This window comes from Ascaphus truei, chromosome 19, assembly GCF_040206685.1.
Source record: "Ascaphus truei isolate aAscTru1 chromosome 19, aAscTru1.hap1, whole genome shotgun sequence".
NCBI classification, from domain to species: domain Eukaryota; kingdom Metazoa; phylum Chordata; class Amphibia; order Anura; family Ascaphidae; genus Ascaphus; species Ascaphus truei.
The window spans coordinates 35,596,033-35,615,157 of NC_134501.1; the positions used below are offsets into that span (position 1 = coordinate 35,596,033).

Genomic DNA, 19,125 nt, shown 5'->3' on the forward strand with positions numbered 1-19,125 from the left:
TTTTTAGATAGGAAAGGTATACAGGGATATACCAAATAAGTATACATGGGAAGGATGTTGATCCAGGGATTAAACCGATTGCCAATTCTTGGAGTCAGGAAGGAATTTATTTTTCCCCTTAATGGGGTTTTTTGTTTGCCTTCCTCTGGATCAATAAGTAAGTATAGATATAGGATAAAGTATCTGTTGTCTAAATTTAGCGTAGGTTGAACTTGATGGACGTACGTCTTTTTTCAACCTCATCTACTATGTAACTGTGTTAACAGCATCTCTCCCCTCTCTCCCCTCCCTTCCCTCTCTCCCTATTGTAGCAATAGGATTGTTTTCTCTCTTATCAGCTTACTTACTTACTTTAAAGCACAGACTTACTTACTTTAAAGCCCATTCCACTGAATGGGTCTTAAAGTGCACCAAGGCGTAACCGTTTAGGAAATCTGGGTCCACGGGTAAAAAGCTGGAATTAGGTCATAAAAGAACATCTTGCACATGCTCGAAGAAACACAGGATGCCCATAACTGCCTTTGTAAGCTTATTTGTGAGTAACGCTGAAAGTGAAACCCCAAGGTAATTCTGCCGCACACCTGGAATGCATTGAACTCTGGCCTGTACACTACTTTGATCAGAACCTTCTCCAGTTCCAGTCTCTCTCTGTGATGATCGACATGATATCTGCTTTAGCAACTATTTCCTGTATAATCTATTACATTGATCGTTATTTTTATTGCGTTTTTTTTATATTGCAGTAGATCCTTCTTCCCCTTAAATAAAAGCACTTGCCTCGGCTTATCCCAAGTAAGAGCTTCTGAACTAATCTACATTTGATTTACTATTGGTGTATGAGCATAGTCATACCATTCTGATTTGAGTAATCGTCATCATGCGATGGCTGCTGCTCCAGTCTTCCTGACGTTTCTTGCATAGAGACGCTGAAGGGCCATTTTTGGAGCAATCGGCTCTGCCTGCTCCAACTGGCCATTGGGTACTTGGAAGGCTTGGGAGATATAACTCTCCAGAGTTTGGGCATCAATGGCTGGATCAACTGCAAGTAACGCCATCTTCAGATCCTCAGGTCTAACTTCCCTGATGAATACAAAATATATTCAGATCATCAATTTACTACAGGTTATTGGATTAAACATTCATATTGGAATCATTATATACGGAATTGTAACTGTGATGTACACTAATAGCGCTCTACCTACAAACATTCACACAAAAATACCTGTGATTGATGGTGCTTAAAATAGCTAAATGTATGTAAACAAATACAATCTGCAATAGTAGCATAGCAGATATACCCTGCTCAAGCGAATGAAGAGGGACTGATGTACCAAACAGTATAGAGGAGGGGTGGTGCTCACAGGGAATAAATAATAGACTAAGTAAGAGGAAAGACAGAATCCCTATATTGTGGCACTAAGAGAGTGCACCCTAATTAAAACTTAATATTTATTGAATGATCTTAAAATAAAACTGTTTGGAGTAACCATAAATGCAGGACAAAAGGTTAATTAAAATTGTAAAAGACCGGAGAGGTGGGGTAGTACATAGGGTAATTATATATAAACCCTATTGTCAGTCTATTTAACCCTTTAATGGTTTATAAGTGTAGGAGAAGTGTCATACAGGTAAGTATAGTAGGATATTGTTGTATCACTAGTCCCTTGCAATCAAATCCTGAAAGGAGGCTGAATGGGGATAACTATAGACTTACAAGGAGTAAGAGGAGGGATAAATGAATCCTAGCTATATAGATGAATATCTATGTCTAGAGCAGCCATATAGATAGCCCTAGCTCTATCTAGGTAGCTAACCTCTTACTAAATCAGTATGGACACAACCACTTTATTGAAGCAAACTGACACTGAAGTCTGTGTGCTCTTTCTGCCCACGAATGCAGTCTACGAAGCACCCAGACGGTACACAAACCCACACCACTCCGATGAGCCAACGTCACGTGATGGGTGACGTCAGACGTACCCTACGTACGTTTCACCGTGACGGGCTTCATCGGGGGCGGGTTCCAAGTGAATCTGGTAGGTTTTTATTGGTTCTCATTGCCGAGGTAACCGATTGATGCCATCTTCTCATTGGAAGTGGCTAACAACCAATCGTAGCTCGTTGCGTGTAGACGCTCCCTCTAGAGGGGAGGGAGGTAGGAGGAGTTAATTCCCCTGGATTGGCTGTAACTGTCAGCCAGTAATAAACATGTGAGTTACATTCCTTGTTTACAGTGACGCATGCAAAGGTATATTAGTAGCGCAAACGAATTTAAATTGCATAAAGCACCAGAGGTATACATATATAGTGGGGATGTCTTAATTAAGGACAATGGATGACTATATTGTGTGTGTATAACTACAGGTGACGGGAGAGCTCACTAATGCACAGAAAATGGTACTGGTCAGATATAGATGCTACATAAGCGATGTTAGCATGATGTTAATGCATAGATAGGTTGTTATAGATAAATGTCTTAACAGCAGGTAACCAGGTAAACATCTTATATTGTGGAAACAATGTCTGGAGTTATTACAGAAAGGGGGTATAAAGAAAACCCTCATTCATACCGTTAGGGGTCAGGGTGGACAGTAAAAATCCACCTTGACTCCTTTTGCAGAAGTGCTTTGTCCCAGTTGCCCCCTCTACAACTCTGTCAATGCCTTGGAATGATAGGGATTTGGTATTGCCTTGATGATGCTCTCTGACATGTCTGGAAAACGGGGTGTCCGCACAGTTTTTTATGGAGCCAATATGCTCCAAAATGCGGCGACGGAATTCCCTCACGGTTTTACCAACATATTGTAAATTGCAGCAACATGTGATCAAGTAAACAATTTGTGTGGATTTGCAATGAAAGAAAACCCTGGTGGTATATTCCTTGCCATTGCTGGTGTGTTTTTTACTGACTTTGATGTACTGACAAGCTTTACATGAACCACATGTGTAAGTTCCCTGTGGTTTAGGTGGAAGCCATGTATACGGGGAACTGATTTTATTCTTGGTGAAGTGGTTATGAACCAACACATCTTTGAGGTTACGTGACCGTCTGCTCACCATGGATGGCTCGCTATTCAAAACTTCGTTCAAGTCAGGATCTTGAAGTAGAATGTGCCAATGTTTGGAGTAAATGTCTTTAATATTTATCCATTGTGCACTATAGGTACCTATGAAACGTACAAGCTTGAGCAGGGTATATCTGCTATACTACTATTGCAGATTGTGGGCCTCATGCAGAGAGCATCGTTATTTCAAAACTCGCCATTTTTTGTACAATTTCGCGCAGAAAATTGCAGAAAATGGCGAGTTACGAAAAATGCGCCAATTTTTTTTTCTATTTATAAAACTCGCCTCGCGGCTGGCGAGAACCTCCATCTCGCCATTTTTAAAACTCTCCGAATGCAGAGAGGTACGAACGGCATGTAGCGGCTGTTCGCGCCAGGAAAATGGCGCGATTTTCTCATTTTTGCCGCGCCAGGAAAAGTTGGCAATAAGATGGCGCTCGCCGCCTATAGCAAAGGGGACAAAAAATGCGCGATTTTTTTTTTACACATTTCTGAAGCGCGCATCTTTCCCATTTAAACTCGCCACACGCATCCATGTTAAACATAGCAGAATTCGAACTTTTCTGCATATGGAGAATAAAACTCTCCAAAAAAGCTACTTTTTATGAAATTCGCCAATTTGAAAATTCGATGCTCTCTGCATGAGGCCCTGTATTTGTTTACATACATTTACTGTGGGGGTTTCTTTACCCCGTTCTATACACTCTAGCTCTCATCCACACTATGTCAGGATTCATAACTACAGATATTAACTTTAGTTCATGGGTAACGGAGTCAGAAACATTATTTGATCTTGAATTAGATAGAACTGAGGCCCCAGGTATAAAAGACTACTTTAGAACTCTAGAAAAAACTTTTAAACAACAATCTAGACTTTGGTGGGACATCACAAGTCCGGAAATGTATATTTCATCTAAACTAGTCCCCAGAGGTCTACGTCCCAATGTAGCCCCCTCTTACATGTGTGTAGAGGCAAAATTTATTTCTGAATGGGAAAAGATCCTGTTAAAATGTTCCCATGATCTAATGAAGTTAACTATCAAATACGAAAATGAATTACTTGACACAGTTAAAAATGACTTAAGCAAACTTAAAGCAGACGTCACAAAGTGGAATATGAATGAAAAATTCAATGAGTATGAACTACAATTAGAAAATACCATTGACAAGTTTACTGAAGAGTTAAAAACGAGAAAGCATAAGAAACTCTTAAGAGATACCCAAGATTTCAAAGAGGGAAAAATCTTTAAATATCAAAATAAAAAAACAAAATCAAAGGAACAAATTGTTGTTCCAAGTGATCAGTCCACTGATTGGGATTCTTCCGATACCGACAGCTCAACCCAACCACAGCAGAAGAGATCCTTTATTAACACTAGATCCAGAAAGGCACAAGAACCATCTACTACTACTCCTACCTCCTCTTTTTTAGGGGTAGTACCTCCATCAGACCCACCAGACCTATATTCAAAGGAACGAGGCGGGGGAAGGGGAGGAAGAAGAAGGGGGCCAAAGAACAGAAGACAGTGGGGCTTCAACAGAGGGGGGTATCACTAGTTGACAATTTATCAATGAGTGATAACTTCATTATCAATCTGAGTCCCCTCGACCTCACTGACTCACACATCAAAGTACTTAGCAAGGGCCTTTCTTTCTCCCCCACTAAGACCATGGATCTATTTGAAAGTGTAAAGGATACGCAGCTTTTTGCACGCAAACTTCTATTGCATAAACACTTCAAACGATTTCAATTAAATCAAGCCATACATGCAGGAATGGAAGATCCAAGTGATCTGGATGCAGCCTGCTATGATACACTCCTGAATTTATGGGAGGAAGGTGAAATCCCACCAGGTATGGGACCGTATACACAACTTAGACCTCCCAGTAAATTTACACCAGGAATGTACAACAGCAGTAATATTGACACATTTGTTAAACTTGTTACACAAGACCTCAGTAGATTGCCTAACATCAGATATAATGGGGACATGAATCAATGTGAGAGGGTAGCTACTCATTTAGTAAGAGGTCAGCTACCTAGATAGAGCTAGGGCTATCTATATGGCTGCTCTAGACATAGATATTCATCTATATAGCTAGGATTCATTTATCCCTCCTCTTACTCCTTGTAAGTCTATAGTTATCTCCATTCAGCCTCCTTTCAGGATTTGATTGCAAGGGACTAATGATACAACAATATCCTACTATACTTACCTGTATGACACTTCTCCTACACTTATAGACCATTAAAGGGTTAAATAGACTGACAATAGGGTTTATATACAATTACCCTATGTACTACCCCACCTCTCCGGTCTTTTACTATTTTAATTAACCTTTTGTCCTGCATTTATGGTTACTCCAAACAGTTTTATTTTAAGATCATTCAATAAATATGAAGTTTTAATTAGGGTGCACTCTCTTAGTGCCACAATATAGGGATTCTGTCTTTCCTCTTACTTTGCTTAAAATAGCTTCAACTTCTACGCGATACGATATGAAAGTGACCAAATGCGTGTGATGAGAAAAATGTCTTCAATGTCGCTGCAATGTCACTAAACAGAGGCTTGCTGCCTGGATAACTGAGACTCCCAAACTCCGTTTCACAAAGAGGTTGAAAATTGGCCTTCTCCTGGTCGCCAAGTTCTCAGTCAGCATGCGCCTGGATAAAGACGGTTTCCTCCGTGTGATGGAAGTTGAGTTGTCACCCAGCCAGTTCCTCACGTGTGATATGTGGGGGGGAAAAGTAAAATAAAACCGTAGCATAATATTGTTAGGAATAAAGTGATTGCCTACGAGATCTATAGATTCTGAATACACATTTACTGCGCCTTTAAATCAGCATGTGGATATAGATGGAAGTGGTTCTTCTAATCCCACACTTTTGGCCACTTTAAAGACACAGTAAATGGGAGTTCTGAGTCTATAGATCTCGCCGACAATCACTTTATTCCTAATAATATTATGCGATGGTTTTTATTTCACATCACACACGTAAGGAACTGGCTGGATGATAACTCCATCACACGGAGGAAACCTCTATCCAGACGCATGCTGACGGAGGCAACTTTGTGCCAGGGAGAACTCCATTTTTCAAACATATATGAAATTGTGTTAAGCAGGTGTATGTCATTAATACGTCGTTAATGCTCTTATTTCAATGTGTGACTGGGGGGAGTCGCTCAGTCGTTGAAATCATGAGTTTATCTTGCCTGAAACCATGCAAAGGGTTAACAGTACATCAGTGCATCGCAGAAAAGCTACATTTATCTTAACATTACAGAAGCCAAATACTCATTTGTACTAACTGCAGAAGTTACATTTTGCCCGGGAAAAAGCGATCCTATACAAGACACGGACCATCCCACATACATTGTAAAACATTTGAAAATTGTGCATTTGTGGCTGTGATGTTAGAATCCGAGTGGGTAGTAATTGGCCTGTTCAGAGACCTGCAATGCGGCAGCTAAGGACTTAAAGAACTGCCAGGGAAGGCTGGGTGTACGGCACCAAGACCTGAAATCATTCAGTAGCTGTGTATGGTATACACCTGTATAAAGATCACTAGGAACATGCATTGCATCCGTTACATTACTCACACAGGGGAGCCTGAGCTTCGCTGCCATTTCAGAGTCAGACCCGATTTTCATTAACTAGAACTTTAATAAAGCCTTTCAGATCCAATTGAAACCTTTGAATATTGTATTGATCGTGTCCACTTATAACCCTTTCACTGCCAGACAGACAACAATGCTTTGTAGGCCCCTATGGCAGCGAATGGTAGAGTTTGTGGTTTCAAAAAATTGACTTAAAGGACTTATGTTTTTTTTTTAAAGGTATATGTTCCCCCTTAGGATTGAAGCGGGGGGTCTCCGGAGCTAAACCGCGTTGATTTCAGCTCCGGGGTCCCCCACTTCCCACGATACTTACCTCCGTAGGTGCTGCCGGTATCTCTGCGCAGTTTAAAGCTCCTGTGTTACGAGGGCCAATAGGAAGCCGCAAAGAATGACATCACAGCTTCTATCAGCCCGCAGAACCTTTAAATCGCCATATTGGGTCCGCAGCCTGAGCGGCTACCTTCCAAGGTATGTATCTCTGGAAGCGGGGTCCCCGAAGCTGGATTTAACACAGTTGAACTCCAGAGACCCCCACTTTAATCCTAGTATAACACACACGAGGTAACGCTCATATAAGAAAAAAATACATTTTTATTTAAAAACTTGTTTTTGACCGTACGGCTTGGAATATCGCCTTTTCAACTCCATTCTGTCAGACGTCAGTAAAACGTTTGTTGACATTAAGGTTAATCATTCAATGCTCATCTTTTTACTATATATTTCTGAAAGTGTCCTATCTGTCCGTGTCTGTATGTGTCTCCCTGTGTCCTTAGCGGCAATCTCATTGGACCTTGGGCCAGGCCAATGAGATTGCTCCCTTGGGCCGCCCGCCCCCGCACACCTCTCATTGGCCTGAGGCGGAGTGACGGGCCAACACACACACACCCCTCCCCGATGCTCCACTCACCCCCCCTCCCCGATGCTCCACTCACCTCCCCCCCATGCTCCACTCCCCCCCCTCCCTCACCGATGCTCCACTCACCTCCCTCCCCGATGCTCCACTCACCTCCCCCCCCCTCCCCGATGCTCCACTCACCCCCCCCCTCCCCGATGCTCCACTCACCTCCCCCCCATGCTCCACTCACCTCCCTCCCCGATGCTCCACTCACCTCCCTCCCCGATGCTCCACTCACCTCCCCCCCATGCTCCACTCACCTCCCTCCCCGATGCTCCACTCACCCCCCCCCTCCCCGATGCTCCACTCACCCCCCCCCCTCCCCGATGCTCCACTCACCCCCCCCCCCCTCCCCGATGCTCCACTCACCTCCCCCCCCATGCTCCACTCACCTCCCTCCCCGATGCTCCACTCACCTCCCTCCCCGATGCTCCACTCACCTCCCCCCCTCCCCGATGCTCCACTCACCCCCCCTCCCCGATGCTCCACTCACCTCCCCCCCATGCTCCACTCACCTCCCTCCCCGATGCTCCACTCACCTCCCTCCCCGATGCTCCACTCACCTCCCCCCCCTCCCCGATGCTCCACTCACCCCCCCTCCCCGATGTTCCACTCACCTCCCCCCTCCCCGATGCTCCACTCACCTCCCCCCCCATGCTCCACTCACCCCCCCGATGCTCCACCATGCTCCACTCACCTTCTCCCCCCCTCCCTCCCCGATGCTCCACTCACCTCCCCCTCCTCCCTCCCCGATGCTCCACTCACCTTCCCCCCCTCCCTCCCCAATGCTCCACTCACCTCCCCCCCATGCTCCACTTGCCTCCCCCCTCCCCGATGCTCCACTCACCTTCCCCCCCCCCTCCCTCCCCGATGCTCCACTCACCTTCCCCCCCTCCCTCCCCGATGCTCCACTCACCTCCCCCCCCCTCCCTCCCCGATGCTCCACTCACCTTCCCCCCCTCCCTCCCCGATGCTCCACTCACCTTCCCTCCCCGATGCTCCACTCACCTCCCCCACCCCGATGCTCCACTCACCTCCCCCACCCCGATGCTCCACTCACCTCCCCCCCGATGCTCCACTCACCTCCCCCCCTGATGCTCCACTCACTTCCCCCCGATGCTCCACTCACCTCCCCCCCAATGCTCCACTCACCTCCCCCCCTGATGCTCCACTCACCCCCCCCCCCGATGCTCCACTCACCTCCCCCCAGCCCGATGCTCCACTCACCTCCCCCCCGATGCTCCACTCCCCCCCGATGCTCCACTCACCTCCCCCCTCGATGCTCCACTCACCTCCCCCCCCGATGCTCCACTCACCTCCCCCCCGATGCTCCACTCACCTCCCCCCCCCGATGCTCCACTCACCTCCCCCCCGATGCTCCACCCCTCCTGTCCACTGTCACCACCCCCTCCTGTCCACTGTCCCGTCCCCCTCCTGTCCACTGTCGTCCTGTCCACTGTCCCCTGTCCCCGTCCCCTCCTGTCCACTGTCCCCGTCCCCTCTTGTCCACTGTCCCTGTCCCCTCCTGTCCACTGTCCCGTCCTCTCCTGTCCACTGTCCCCTCCTGTCCACTGTCCCGTCCCCTCCTGTCCACTGTCCCCGTCCCCTCCTGTCCACTGTCCCCGTCCCCTCCTGTCCACTGTCCCCGTCCCCTCCTGTCCACTGTCCCGTCCCCTCCTGTCCACTGTCCCCTCCTGTCCACTTTCTCCCCCCCCTCCTGTCCACTGCCCCCCCACCCTCCTGTCCACTGTCCCCCCCCCTCCACTGTTCCCCCCTCCTGTCCACTGTCCCCGTCCCCTCCCCTCCTGTCCACTGTCCCGTCCCCTCCTGTCCACTGTCCCCTCCTGTCCACTGTCCCGTCCCCTCCTGTCCACTGTCTCCCCCCCCTCCTGTCCACTGCCCCTCCCCTCCTCCTGTCCACTGTCCCCCCCCCCTTTCCTAGCGGGAAATTTAACTCACGGGCAACGCCGGGTCTCTCAGCTAGTCCTTAATATAATGTCCTAGTCCCACAAAGATAATCATGCAGCTGTGAATAGCAGTAGTGGGTATCACATTAAAAGCGCAGCACCTGAAGCTTCTTGTAAGATAACGAATACTTTTATTTACCAGGAAAAACATTTTAAATCTGCCTTTTAATGTTCCCTGGTAACCAGATGCTTTGGATGATTTATCTATCCCATTTAAATTAAATGCTGGGGGAACACGCAAGGCCTCTGTAAGTTCCCTTGCCTCGTCTCCGACAGCTTCGGGCGACACGTTGCCATGTGGCATCAAATGACCCCGCGTCGTCATTTGGGACCAGAGACAAGGTAAGGATGGGGGAGGGGGGGGTGGGCAGGAGGGCACAGGGGGAAAAGTTTGCGCACCCCTGATCTATTCCACTGTTTTTCAACAGGGGTTCCTAGGAACACTGATCTACAGTATTCTCTTCCCAGATGAGACAGGGGAAGTTTGCAAGCAAAGCGTTGCACCCCGGCTAAGAGAGGGGGGACGGTAGCTTTTGACAAAATAGTTAATGTTTATGCACTGCTTTGAAAATGAAAAACCTTTACTGTTTACAGGAAACAGAAGTAAATGATTAACTTGAAGGAAGATCTGAATCATTGTAACACTAAGTTGTTTCAAAATCTATTTCACAAGTAGAGCAGATCCAGCCGGACGCCCAAAGATCAGTCAGGACGACATTTTATTTCTAGTTTATTCAAAGCAGAGCTGGGGTACAATGTTTCAGGGACAAAGTCCTTTGCCAGGTGCATTTTTCCTCTAGTAAGTGGGTCTGATTTATTAAAGACCAAAAGTACCAATGATATATTAAAAGAAAACTAAAAGCACCTATAATCCCCAAATCAGCACCACTAATATCCTTTAGGTCTACAGAAGGATTTTCCCATTACTCAAAGAGGGCAAAATTCCAGATATTCAGACAATCCTAGCAATGGTTTGGAAGTAGAGGCAGTAAAACCGTAGCGCCTGATGAAGCACTGCATAGTGTGAAACGCGTTGTGGTAGCAGCCCCCGCCTTGTTGTCCTGTGTACTTGCACATTGAAAGATCCATGATCGGAAGAAGTTGTGAGCGAGTGAGACGTGCACTAATGAACCCGGAAGCATCACCGAGTAGAAGCTGATCCCAGTGTGCGGGATTTCAGGCTCAACACCCCGAACCCCCCCTGCACCTCCTTCCACCTGGAATCTTTACTTGAAAACACATACATTTTATTTGAATCTTCTGAACTGCAGCTACATTGAATGTAAGTTTCTACTTGCTTATATTTGTACTGCATAATACAATCTTTACCAACCAATCTGTTTCCTCTTTTTATGGTCTGCCATCCACGAACCCTGCAAGAAGTTGATGCTACACATTCATCCTTAGAAAGCCCGAGCGCGGATCAGAAACTCTTCTGCAGTAAAACAGTCTTATCAATGGATCATGTTGGCATACAATATTAATGAAAATCACTGATTGGATGGACAAGTTTGCATTTTTTGTCATTGAAAAACTGCTGATGTAGATTATATTTAGATGACATCACAGGTTTTATTTTCCAGTGGTTTGAACAAAAAAAGAAAATGAGGGATGTACATGGAGTTTTCTGTATACTGAAAAAGTACTACCCTAAATTGTTTCAAGACGAACCGTTTTAGCTTAAAGCAGCAATGCATGTGACAATGTATCATTCTACATTCTTCCCAAACTGCTGTCCCCCATCTGACTTTGTGCTGCAATCTGTGACATGCTGCAGCTGATGTGTTACACTTCATAAGGTTACATATTATTGTTCCAGCTTACAGAGTAGTACAGTCTGCAATAGATCTGTTTGTGATACTTTGTTGCCAAAGGGCAGAGCTAAAAAAAGGTGTGATGTTCTCCCGCAGAAAGGATGCGTCTCTCTCTGCTCCCTGGATTCACTCAATCCAGAGAGACGCGTCCTTTCTGGGGGCGAACCTCCGGGAGCTGATCCGGAAGAGCAGAGACCCTGTGTGAGACGTCACTGTCCAAGAGAGGCTGTAAGAACGGAGCTATCCGATATCCCGGGAGTTCCAAGGATTTCCATTACACGTTTTAAAGAATATACACCTAATGGGTACATTTTATTTTTTAACTTATATTTTATTACATTTTTTCAAACATAGATGGGAGGGGAAAAGGATACAGAAAAGAAAAAGGGAAGGGGGGACAACCATTTTGTATAAAAAATCTTTACGAGCATCAACAATCCCATTACATATTATACAATATCTTATAGACCAGCGGTGCAGAAACTGGGGAGCGGGATTTTTTTTCTGGGGGGGGTTGCAGAGGCCCCGCGCTCTTCCCTGAGGCATTTAAATGAAATGCCGGGAGACCGCGCGAGGTCTCTGCAACCTCAACTTACCGGGATTCAGCCGGTTTCTGGTCATGTTGCTATTACGTCACGTGGTCCCGCTGCGTAATTTCCATGACGACGCTCACGTCAAATGACGCCACAAGGTCATGTGATGCGAGCTTCTTCATGAAAACTTGCGCCAAGGTAACGTAATATCACGTGATCCTCTGCGTCATTTGACGTTAGGTCACAGGGGAGGGCGGGCGGGAGTTCTGGAGCCAGCACATGGGGGGTGCAACAACAAAAACTTTGCAATCCCCTCTTACAGACAGTACATTCCGTACAAAGCACTCCCAAATCATCGCTTCCTCCGGGGACACCCCCCTATCCAACATCCCAGGGATCCCAGACCGTAGCGTACTTCTCAGTAGTATGGTTCAGAAACGAGGCGAGTCTCTCCATTAGTTGGACATCATTATCCCTACTAGTAACCTCTCTTCTGGAGGGCGGGAGAGGGTTTTTTCCATGCTGCAGCTACAGCACATCTAGCCACCGTTAGCATATGCAGGATCAATATAAGTGTGTAGTGGTTCACGGCTTCCATAGGTTTAGCCAAAATAATTCAAATTGGATCTAACGGCATCTCAATCTCCGTTACGTCTTTTATCAATTTTAAAAGTGTTCTCCAATATATCTGCATTACTGGGCAATATTACCAAATATGTGCTAGATCTAATTGTCCACATCCCGTTCAACATCTATCCGAGGTCACCGGGAACATTTGTTTTACTCTTTTGGGGGTGTAATACTAGCAAAACCGAATTGTATAAATATTCTCTTTTGTTACCGTACAAATAGAGGTTTTTACCTGCGGTTTCCCAGATATCTTCCCAGTCCTCCCTCGTTATTTCAATCTGAAAATTCAAGGCTAACTGGTCCATATATTTGTGATCCGGGGTATCCTGTTTTGGGGGTACACCCTGATAAAGAGACAATAACAACCCCCTTTGATATTATTTTGTTTTACGTAGATCTTCAAATCGGGTGTAATTAGGAAATTCCTTCTCATAGAAACCCTGAAACATAAAATGTCGAACCTGCATATACCTAAACAGCTCAGTTTGGGGGAGACCATACTTTCTCATCAACTCCTCAAACGACATTAGCTTGTCCTTTTCTATTAAATCTCCCGCCTCCAGGATCCCTCTTTGCCTTCAAATTTCAAAACTCTGTCCCCGAAACCCTGGGAGAAACCCCGGTTACCATACAGGGGTGTGAGCCTAGATGGAGTCAACATAACCCTATATTTCTTTTTGGCCATCTGCTAAAGCTTCAAAGTAAACACGATTACTGCCGGTTCCACTTGTCTCCCAGAACCTGTCCCAGATTCGGAGCATAATAAAGAGGGCAGCCCAATCGGGTATTGAGCGAGCTTCCCAAATCCACCCAGGCATACACCCCTCTCGGGGAATGCCAATACACCATTTGTTTCATATGTGAAGCTATATAGTATTTAAACATATTTGGGACTGCCAGACCACTTCCTTCTTTAGCAGCTAACTTAATTGATCTGGCTATTCTCGGTTGTTTATGCTTCCAAATAAATTGCATAATTCGGTTATGATAGTCTAGGGAGAATATTCATCTTTACAGCCGTAATCCGCCCTAGCCAGGAGATACAGTGAAAGTTCCAAATCTGCAGATCTTTTTTATCTTTGAAAAAAGATCAGGATAATTCTATGTATATAATGAGTTACATACAGTCCCTAGTAAGATATATCCCCAGATATTTCAGGTGGGTCTTTTCCCATTTATAATCAAAATGCTGTTTAAGGACCTCGACCTCCTTTTCAGTTAGAGTCAAATTTAAAACTTCCGACTTTCCCATATTAACTTTATACCCAGACAGTTCACTAAATCTCTGAAGGGAAGATTGTAAGTTCGGGAGGGATGTCAATGGGTTAATTATAGTAAAAATAATATCATCTGCAAATAGTGACAATTTATAGTATTCATCTTTTATTTTGATCCCTTGTATATTTGGGGAGGCTCTTATGGTGGCCGCAAGAGGCTCAATTATTAAAGTAAAAAGAAGAGGAAAGGGGGCACCTCTGTCTCGTACCATTCTTAATTGTACCATCCTTATCCTGTGAGTGTTCATTTTTAATGGTAATATCTATATTAAAAGAAAAGGTTTTGTTTCGTCTACTGCTCTGCTTTTTCCTGGAGGGTTCCCCAACTTACCAGACTACCACTACAAAAGATCTGCCACAGTTTGGGGTTTGCCTTATATATTGGGAAATATGCGAGGATCACTCTGACAACCAGACCCTAAGAATTGCACATTTAAGAACACATATTGCACTATATTTGCAATACTGCGATGTATGATCCTGAAGGTTTGGGGAACCCCCTGAGATGACTGCGTTGCCCGTAAACGCTTAATGGAAGCATTTCTGGGATTTGATGGGACCTCTGTGATGTAAGGCCTTTGGAGTGGACTGTGCTCGAACGCAATTGCATATCCTGTTGTCACCGTTTGACATATCCATTTGTCTGTTGATGTTAGTTGCCACTAATGATAACTCTTCCTCCTGATGAGATAGCCCTTGGGTCAGAAATCCCTGGACTTAAAGACTGGAGCAAATGAACCCCATCTTCCTCTTGTGAGGTAGGTCTTAAATCTTGAGCAGCCAAAAACGAATTCTTCTTTTCTTTTTGTAGGACTGTGCATATAGATTACAATTCTTTCAATCTTGTGTATAATCTGCATAGGAGATTAAGGGCATTACACAATTTCTGCATAAAACCCCAAAATAGAAGCATATACTGCCGTCCATATATAGCCAAAAATACATAAAGCCGTGGCATACATGCAATACTATATAATATACTACTTGTATATACAGAATGCTACATGGGTTTCACCTAAGTAGGTAGCTGGGTAAGTAGGTAGTAAGTAACTGGGTAACAGTTAGAAGGGGAAGCAGGGGGAAGAAGAGAGGGCAGGCCAGTTCTGAGCTGATGAAGAAGAATCAGGCACACGGTCTTAATCATCAATGAAAAGGGGGATTTATTGTGCCAAGGAATCCAACGTTTCGGCAGTAATACTGCCTTTCTCAAGGTGTAAAATCTCAAGGTTCTTCTTCACTGGATCTATTTGGGACATCAGGAGCTCCTCAGAACCAGCGCACCGGCGGTTAAGTACCCCACTATCACCTGTTTGTTAGAGTGCGTGCACTACCATGATTCCAGTTCTGAGCTGACCCATCCCAATAGATTTGCCATACTAAGTGAAGATATTGGTAGGGTGACCAGACGTCTCAGTTTTTAGGCCTCTGTCCCAACTTTTTGGGCCACTGTCCCGGTTTTCTATTGGCACTTGCCTGCTGCTCATCGCGTATGCAAAATCAAAAGAGAATATACCGCTCACTAATTGTTAAATGAAATGAGTTTTGTAAATATGATTTTATCCCTAATGCCTAGAGTGGCACTGGGTGCTACCTAAGTGCTGAATTGAAAAGTATTTTCAAAAATAGAGAAAAAGTTGGTATTACCAGCCAATCTCTAACAAGAAGCACATTGTATGGTGCACACCATGGCTGTTTAAAACTTAACATTGTATAAATCTACAATTAATATAAGTTAACACATGCAAATAAATGTTATTATATTTTATTGTGTGTATTTTCTAAAAGTATTTACCAAAAGGTAGGATAAAGAAGCTGCTATGTACTATGTATTCTTTCAACACAACTAATTATCAATAAACGGTCATATGGTATTGATGGTGTATGAGATCTATATGACAACTTGGTACACTGTACCTATTTACAAGATGTTTAATAGTTGTATACCCCATTCATTGTATTTTCTCACAAGAATGTACAACCTATAGCACAGTGTACCTCTTTACAAAGATGTAGAATAGTTGTGTACCCAATTAGTGTTATTCTCTCACATAAATAAATAACCTATAGCCCAAATGTAAGTTCAATCCCAATGTTGATCATATGGGGAGCACATAGGCAAATATGTGAAAAATAAGGGGTTATAAAATGAACTGTCAGGGTTGTTGTCAATATCACAGCATACCATATGCTCACCACCAATTGGGAAATAAATACAGGACTCCTTTGTTACTCCTTAGTATTTACAATAAGCTGCTGATAGACCGTGTGATTAACTTAACTATAATTAAACTAGCGCTAGACATAAAAGCTGTGACGGACACAACACAGCTCCAACATCGCTGCATAGTTTTACTCCTACTCTAATAGATAGTGCAGGCGCTAATGGTATTGAGCAGTGGTTAGTAGTCCCTGCTATATAGATGTTAGAAGTCAGCACAATTAATGGTGAGTGGTATGTGGATTGATCCTGTGTCTATTGACATCCGTATAGTGCAAATTTCACATAGTAGTGCTCAGACAGGTTATGTGGTGTAATGCAGAGGTGCACAAACTGGGGGGCGCAAGACTATCTGCAGGGGGGGCGCGGGGTTTACAGAGACCCAACGCGCTCCCCAAAGGCACTTAGGTTAGTACAGGCTACAGAGCTACAATCCCCCGTACACACCGTTTAAGCCAATGTGTGACGTCCGTTCTGGTATCTGGTCCCGTACCATTATATACCAGGTCAGAAGAGAGGTGGGTGGATGGGGGGGGAGTTGGTGCACCACTACCCCAAGCAACGCAGATCATTAAGTCGAGAAATGACGCAAACCCTCCTGACTTTCTGGGCAAAAACACTGCGAAACCAGACCCCGCTGCCTGTACCGCTGAGAGAGCCCAGGAGAGAAGGGAGTTGCAACCCTTCCCAACCAAGGCCACGGATAAGTTTGATGGAAAAGCACCTAGCATCATGACAATGTAATAGCCGACCTTGCTTAACTGCCCCTTTAGCTACCCGTGCAGGGAATCTGGGACAGAAATGTCCACTCCCTTTTGGAGCTGGAAACAAAATAATAAAAACGTGCTGTACCTAAATACTCCATGCAACCTGTGAGAGGGCAGGAAATCACACTGAGGGAGTAACAGAGGAGGGTCATATTATAGTGGTCCAGCAGAAGTTGTATCATGTCCAACCCAGGGGGGCGGTAGAAACACCCCACAGATGTGCCAAGACGTGGGACAAAGACAATCCAATAATATGCTGCAAACTGGTATTTCGGTTTGGAACATTTTTGCAGCTACCACTTACTTGTTTCCAAGTTTATTCCCCAATTCTTTCAAATATTCCCTTTTCTCTTCAGCAAACTGGTTCGTCAGCGCTGCTAAAAAAGAGCTGGGAGTCCCCTCTTCATCCTGCAGTGGAACAAAGAACCAATTACACCAGATTCATCGTCAAGGAGGCAACCTAAATTACTTGTGGTTCTTACGATACAAAAAAGGAAAGGGAAAGTTTCAAAAGAGAAATATTTTTGATCAATCTAAGGGGGCTGAAGCTTTATTCTCCTTTCTGGAAGTATATCTAAAGACACATGATTATTGTTCTGATCCACTTTACCGGGGAACTTGCGGGGCTAAAGGCAGTACTATTGCAGTTAGCCTCCTTACCATGTGCGTTAAAGGGCCTACAATCTCCTGGCGCTTACGACAATAAGACCAAAACAAGAGGACATAATCTTCCATTCCTGACACCCAGGGTCGGATCAGGACCATCTGAGTGATCTGTGACCCATTTGTATACTAAACACACAAAATCTAGCAGCAATCAGCAAAACTGTTTATACAAACATTGATTGTGATATGGTGATCCAAGGCACGGTGTCGGCCGCCTAACATAGGATCATTATCAGTGTTACTTTTTGCACAGTGATGCTTTTTGCATCCCTTCTCACTACATCATTGGTACCCAACGCTCACATAGTTCTCTGTCCTTGAGATTTTGAGTGTGCAACAAACCCTCCTTGTCAGGCGGCCAATAGGAAGAAGGGAAGGTGGGGTGTACACCTGTCACCCAGATTTAACCCTATGCCACTTCATGCCCCCTGATGAAGCTCCTATGAGTGAAACGCGTTGGGCTATCCACGTTACCCCTGTGGACCCATTTGTGACTTTTTTCAAAGTCTTTGGAAATCGATGTTCCTCCCTGTGCGCCCTGCACCTCTGCAACATCAGGCGCAGATCCGGATGTGACGTTGCGACTACAAGACAAAGATCTAAACGAGGACCTATTGAGGAGAAAGCTGTAGCATTTCTGCCAGATTTTGACTCTACATTGTGCTCTCAATGCACTTCCTATATGCAGCTTTGTAAGTGTGGATTTTTCATGTTCATTGTTTTTTAATATAAACTTTTTTTTTTACACAATCTACCTTTTCTTTTTAATGGGATTCTGGAGACCTACCTGATTTGGATAATTCATACCCATGTACCCGAGTATTCCACACGCTTGATTACATTGGACAGAGTGCGAGTGTGATACATCCACGTACATTGGAATTGTTATCACCTTCCTGTGTTGCACTATATGTTGTCTTTATTAATTTCATGTAAATCTTAAGGATTCTGTTTGCACTCTGACATCTGGTTTACTGCGCTCAGCTGTGTTTAGTGGGACTGCCTCTATAAGAACCCAAGTGTATTGTGATAGTGACACTCACCTCGGTGAACAGAGACTTATAGGGGATGCTGTCATCATCTGTTTTGATCTGGGATTCGGCTATGCCTAAAAGCTCCCGGAATTCATCAGCACTTTTAAGAGGAAATGCATTTCTCAGTTGGAGGCTGTGGGGAAAGAGAGACAAGATTTATAAAACGCAAGGACGTTTTTACTAAATACTACAGAGTAGTGCAAAGCCTCTTTATTAGGGTTATTATTACTACTAATCTATTTCCTGTTCGTGTCCTTGGAATAGGTTCATCAGGCAAGATCATGCAAAGGTTACATCTTTGTTAGTCTAAAAAAAGGAGATGATGTTGACCTCAGTATTATTATACCAAAAGATATTTATACTATTTAAAATGAATAATGGGATCTATAGGGGAATATGTCAACGAGAGTGCGGGACAGCTTGGGTTTTATGACCAAAATAATAGATAACTACTGTAGGTTTTGTAGTTCCTGCCAACGATATTTAGTTTTTCCTATGTTATATATCCCCTTGTTTGAGTATAAGAGGGCTCAGCTACAGCTTCAAAACGTACACAGCCCGATCCTCCTGTATTCTGTTCATTTATTCACATGGTTCTCAATTAAGTTAGCTTGGAACTAGACATTCTCCTGAAACCTG

The 19,125-nt window shown here is 44.5% G+C and overlaps 1 protein-coding gene across 6 annotated transcripts in view; it reads right to left on the reverse strand.

Annotated features, from left to right (window-relative positions):
- TSNAXIP1 (translin associated factor X interacting protein 1) overlaps positions 1-19,125 on the reverse strand; it is a 93,669-nt gene continuing 74,544 nt past the window's right edge. For 5 of the 6 annotated variants that reach the window (XM_075577133.1, XM_075577132.1, XM_075577136.1 and 2 more), the window contains exons 14-16: positions 18,496-18,619; positions 17,091-17,194; positions 1-1,080 (exon numbers count right to left, since the gene is read on the reverse strand). In XM_075577133.1, the coding sequence (XP_075433248.1) occupies positions 876-1,080; positions 17,091-17,194; positions 18,496-18,619 (433 nt within the window). In that variant the 3' untranslated portion in view covers positions 1-875. Of the gene's footprint in view, positions 1,081-11,626; positions 14,656-17,090; positions 17,195-18,495; positions 18,620-19,125 lie in introns of those variants that run through there. The other variant, XM_075577137.1, reaches the window with a different exon arrangement.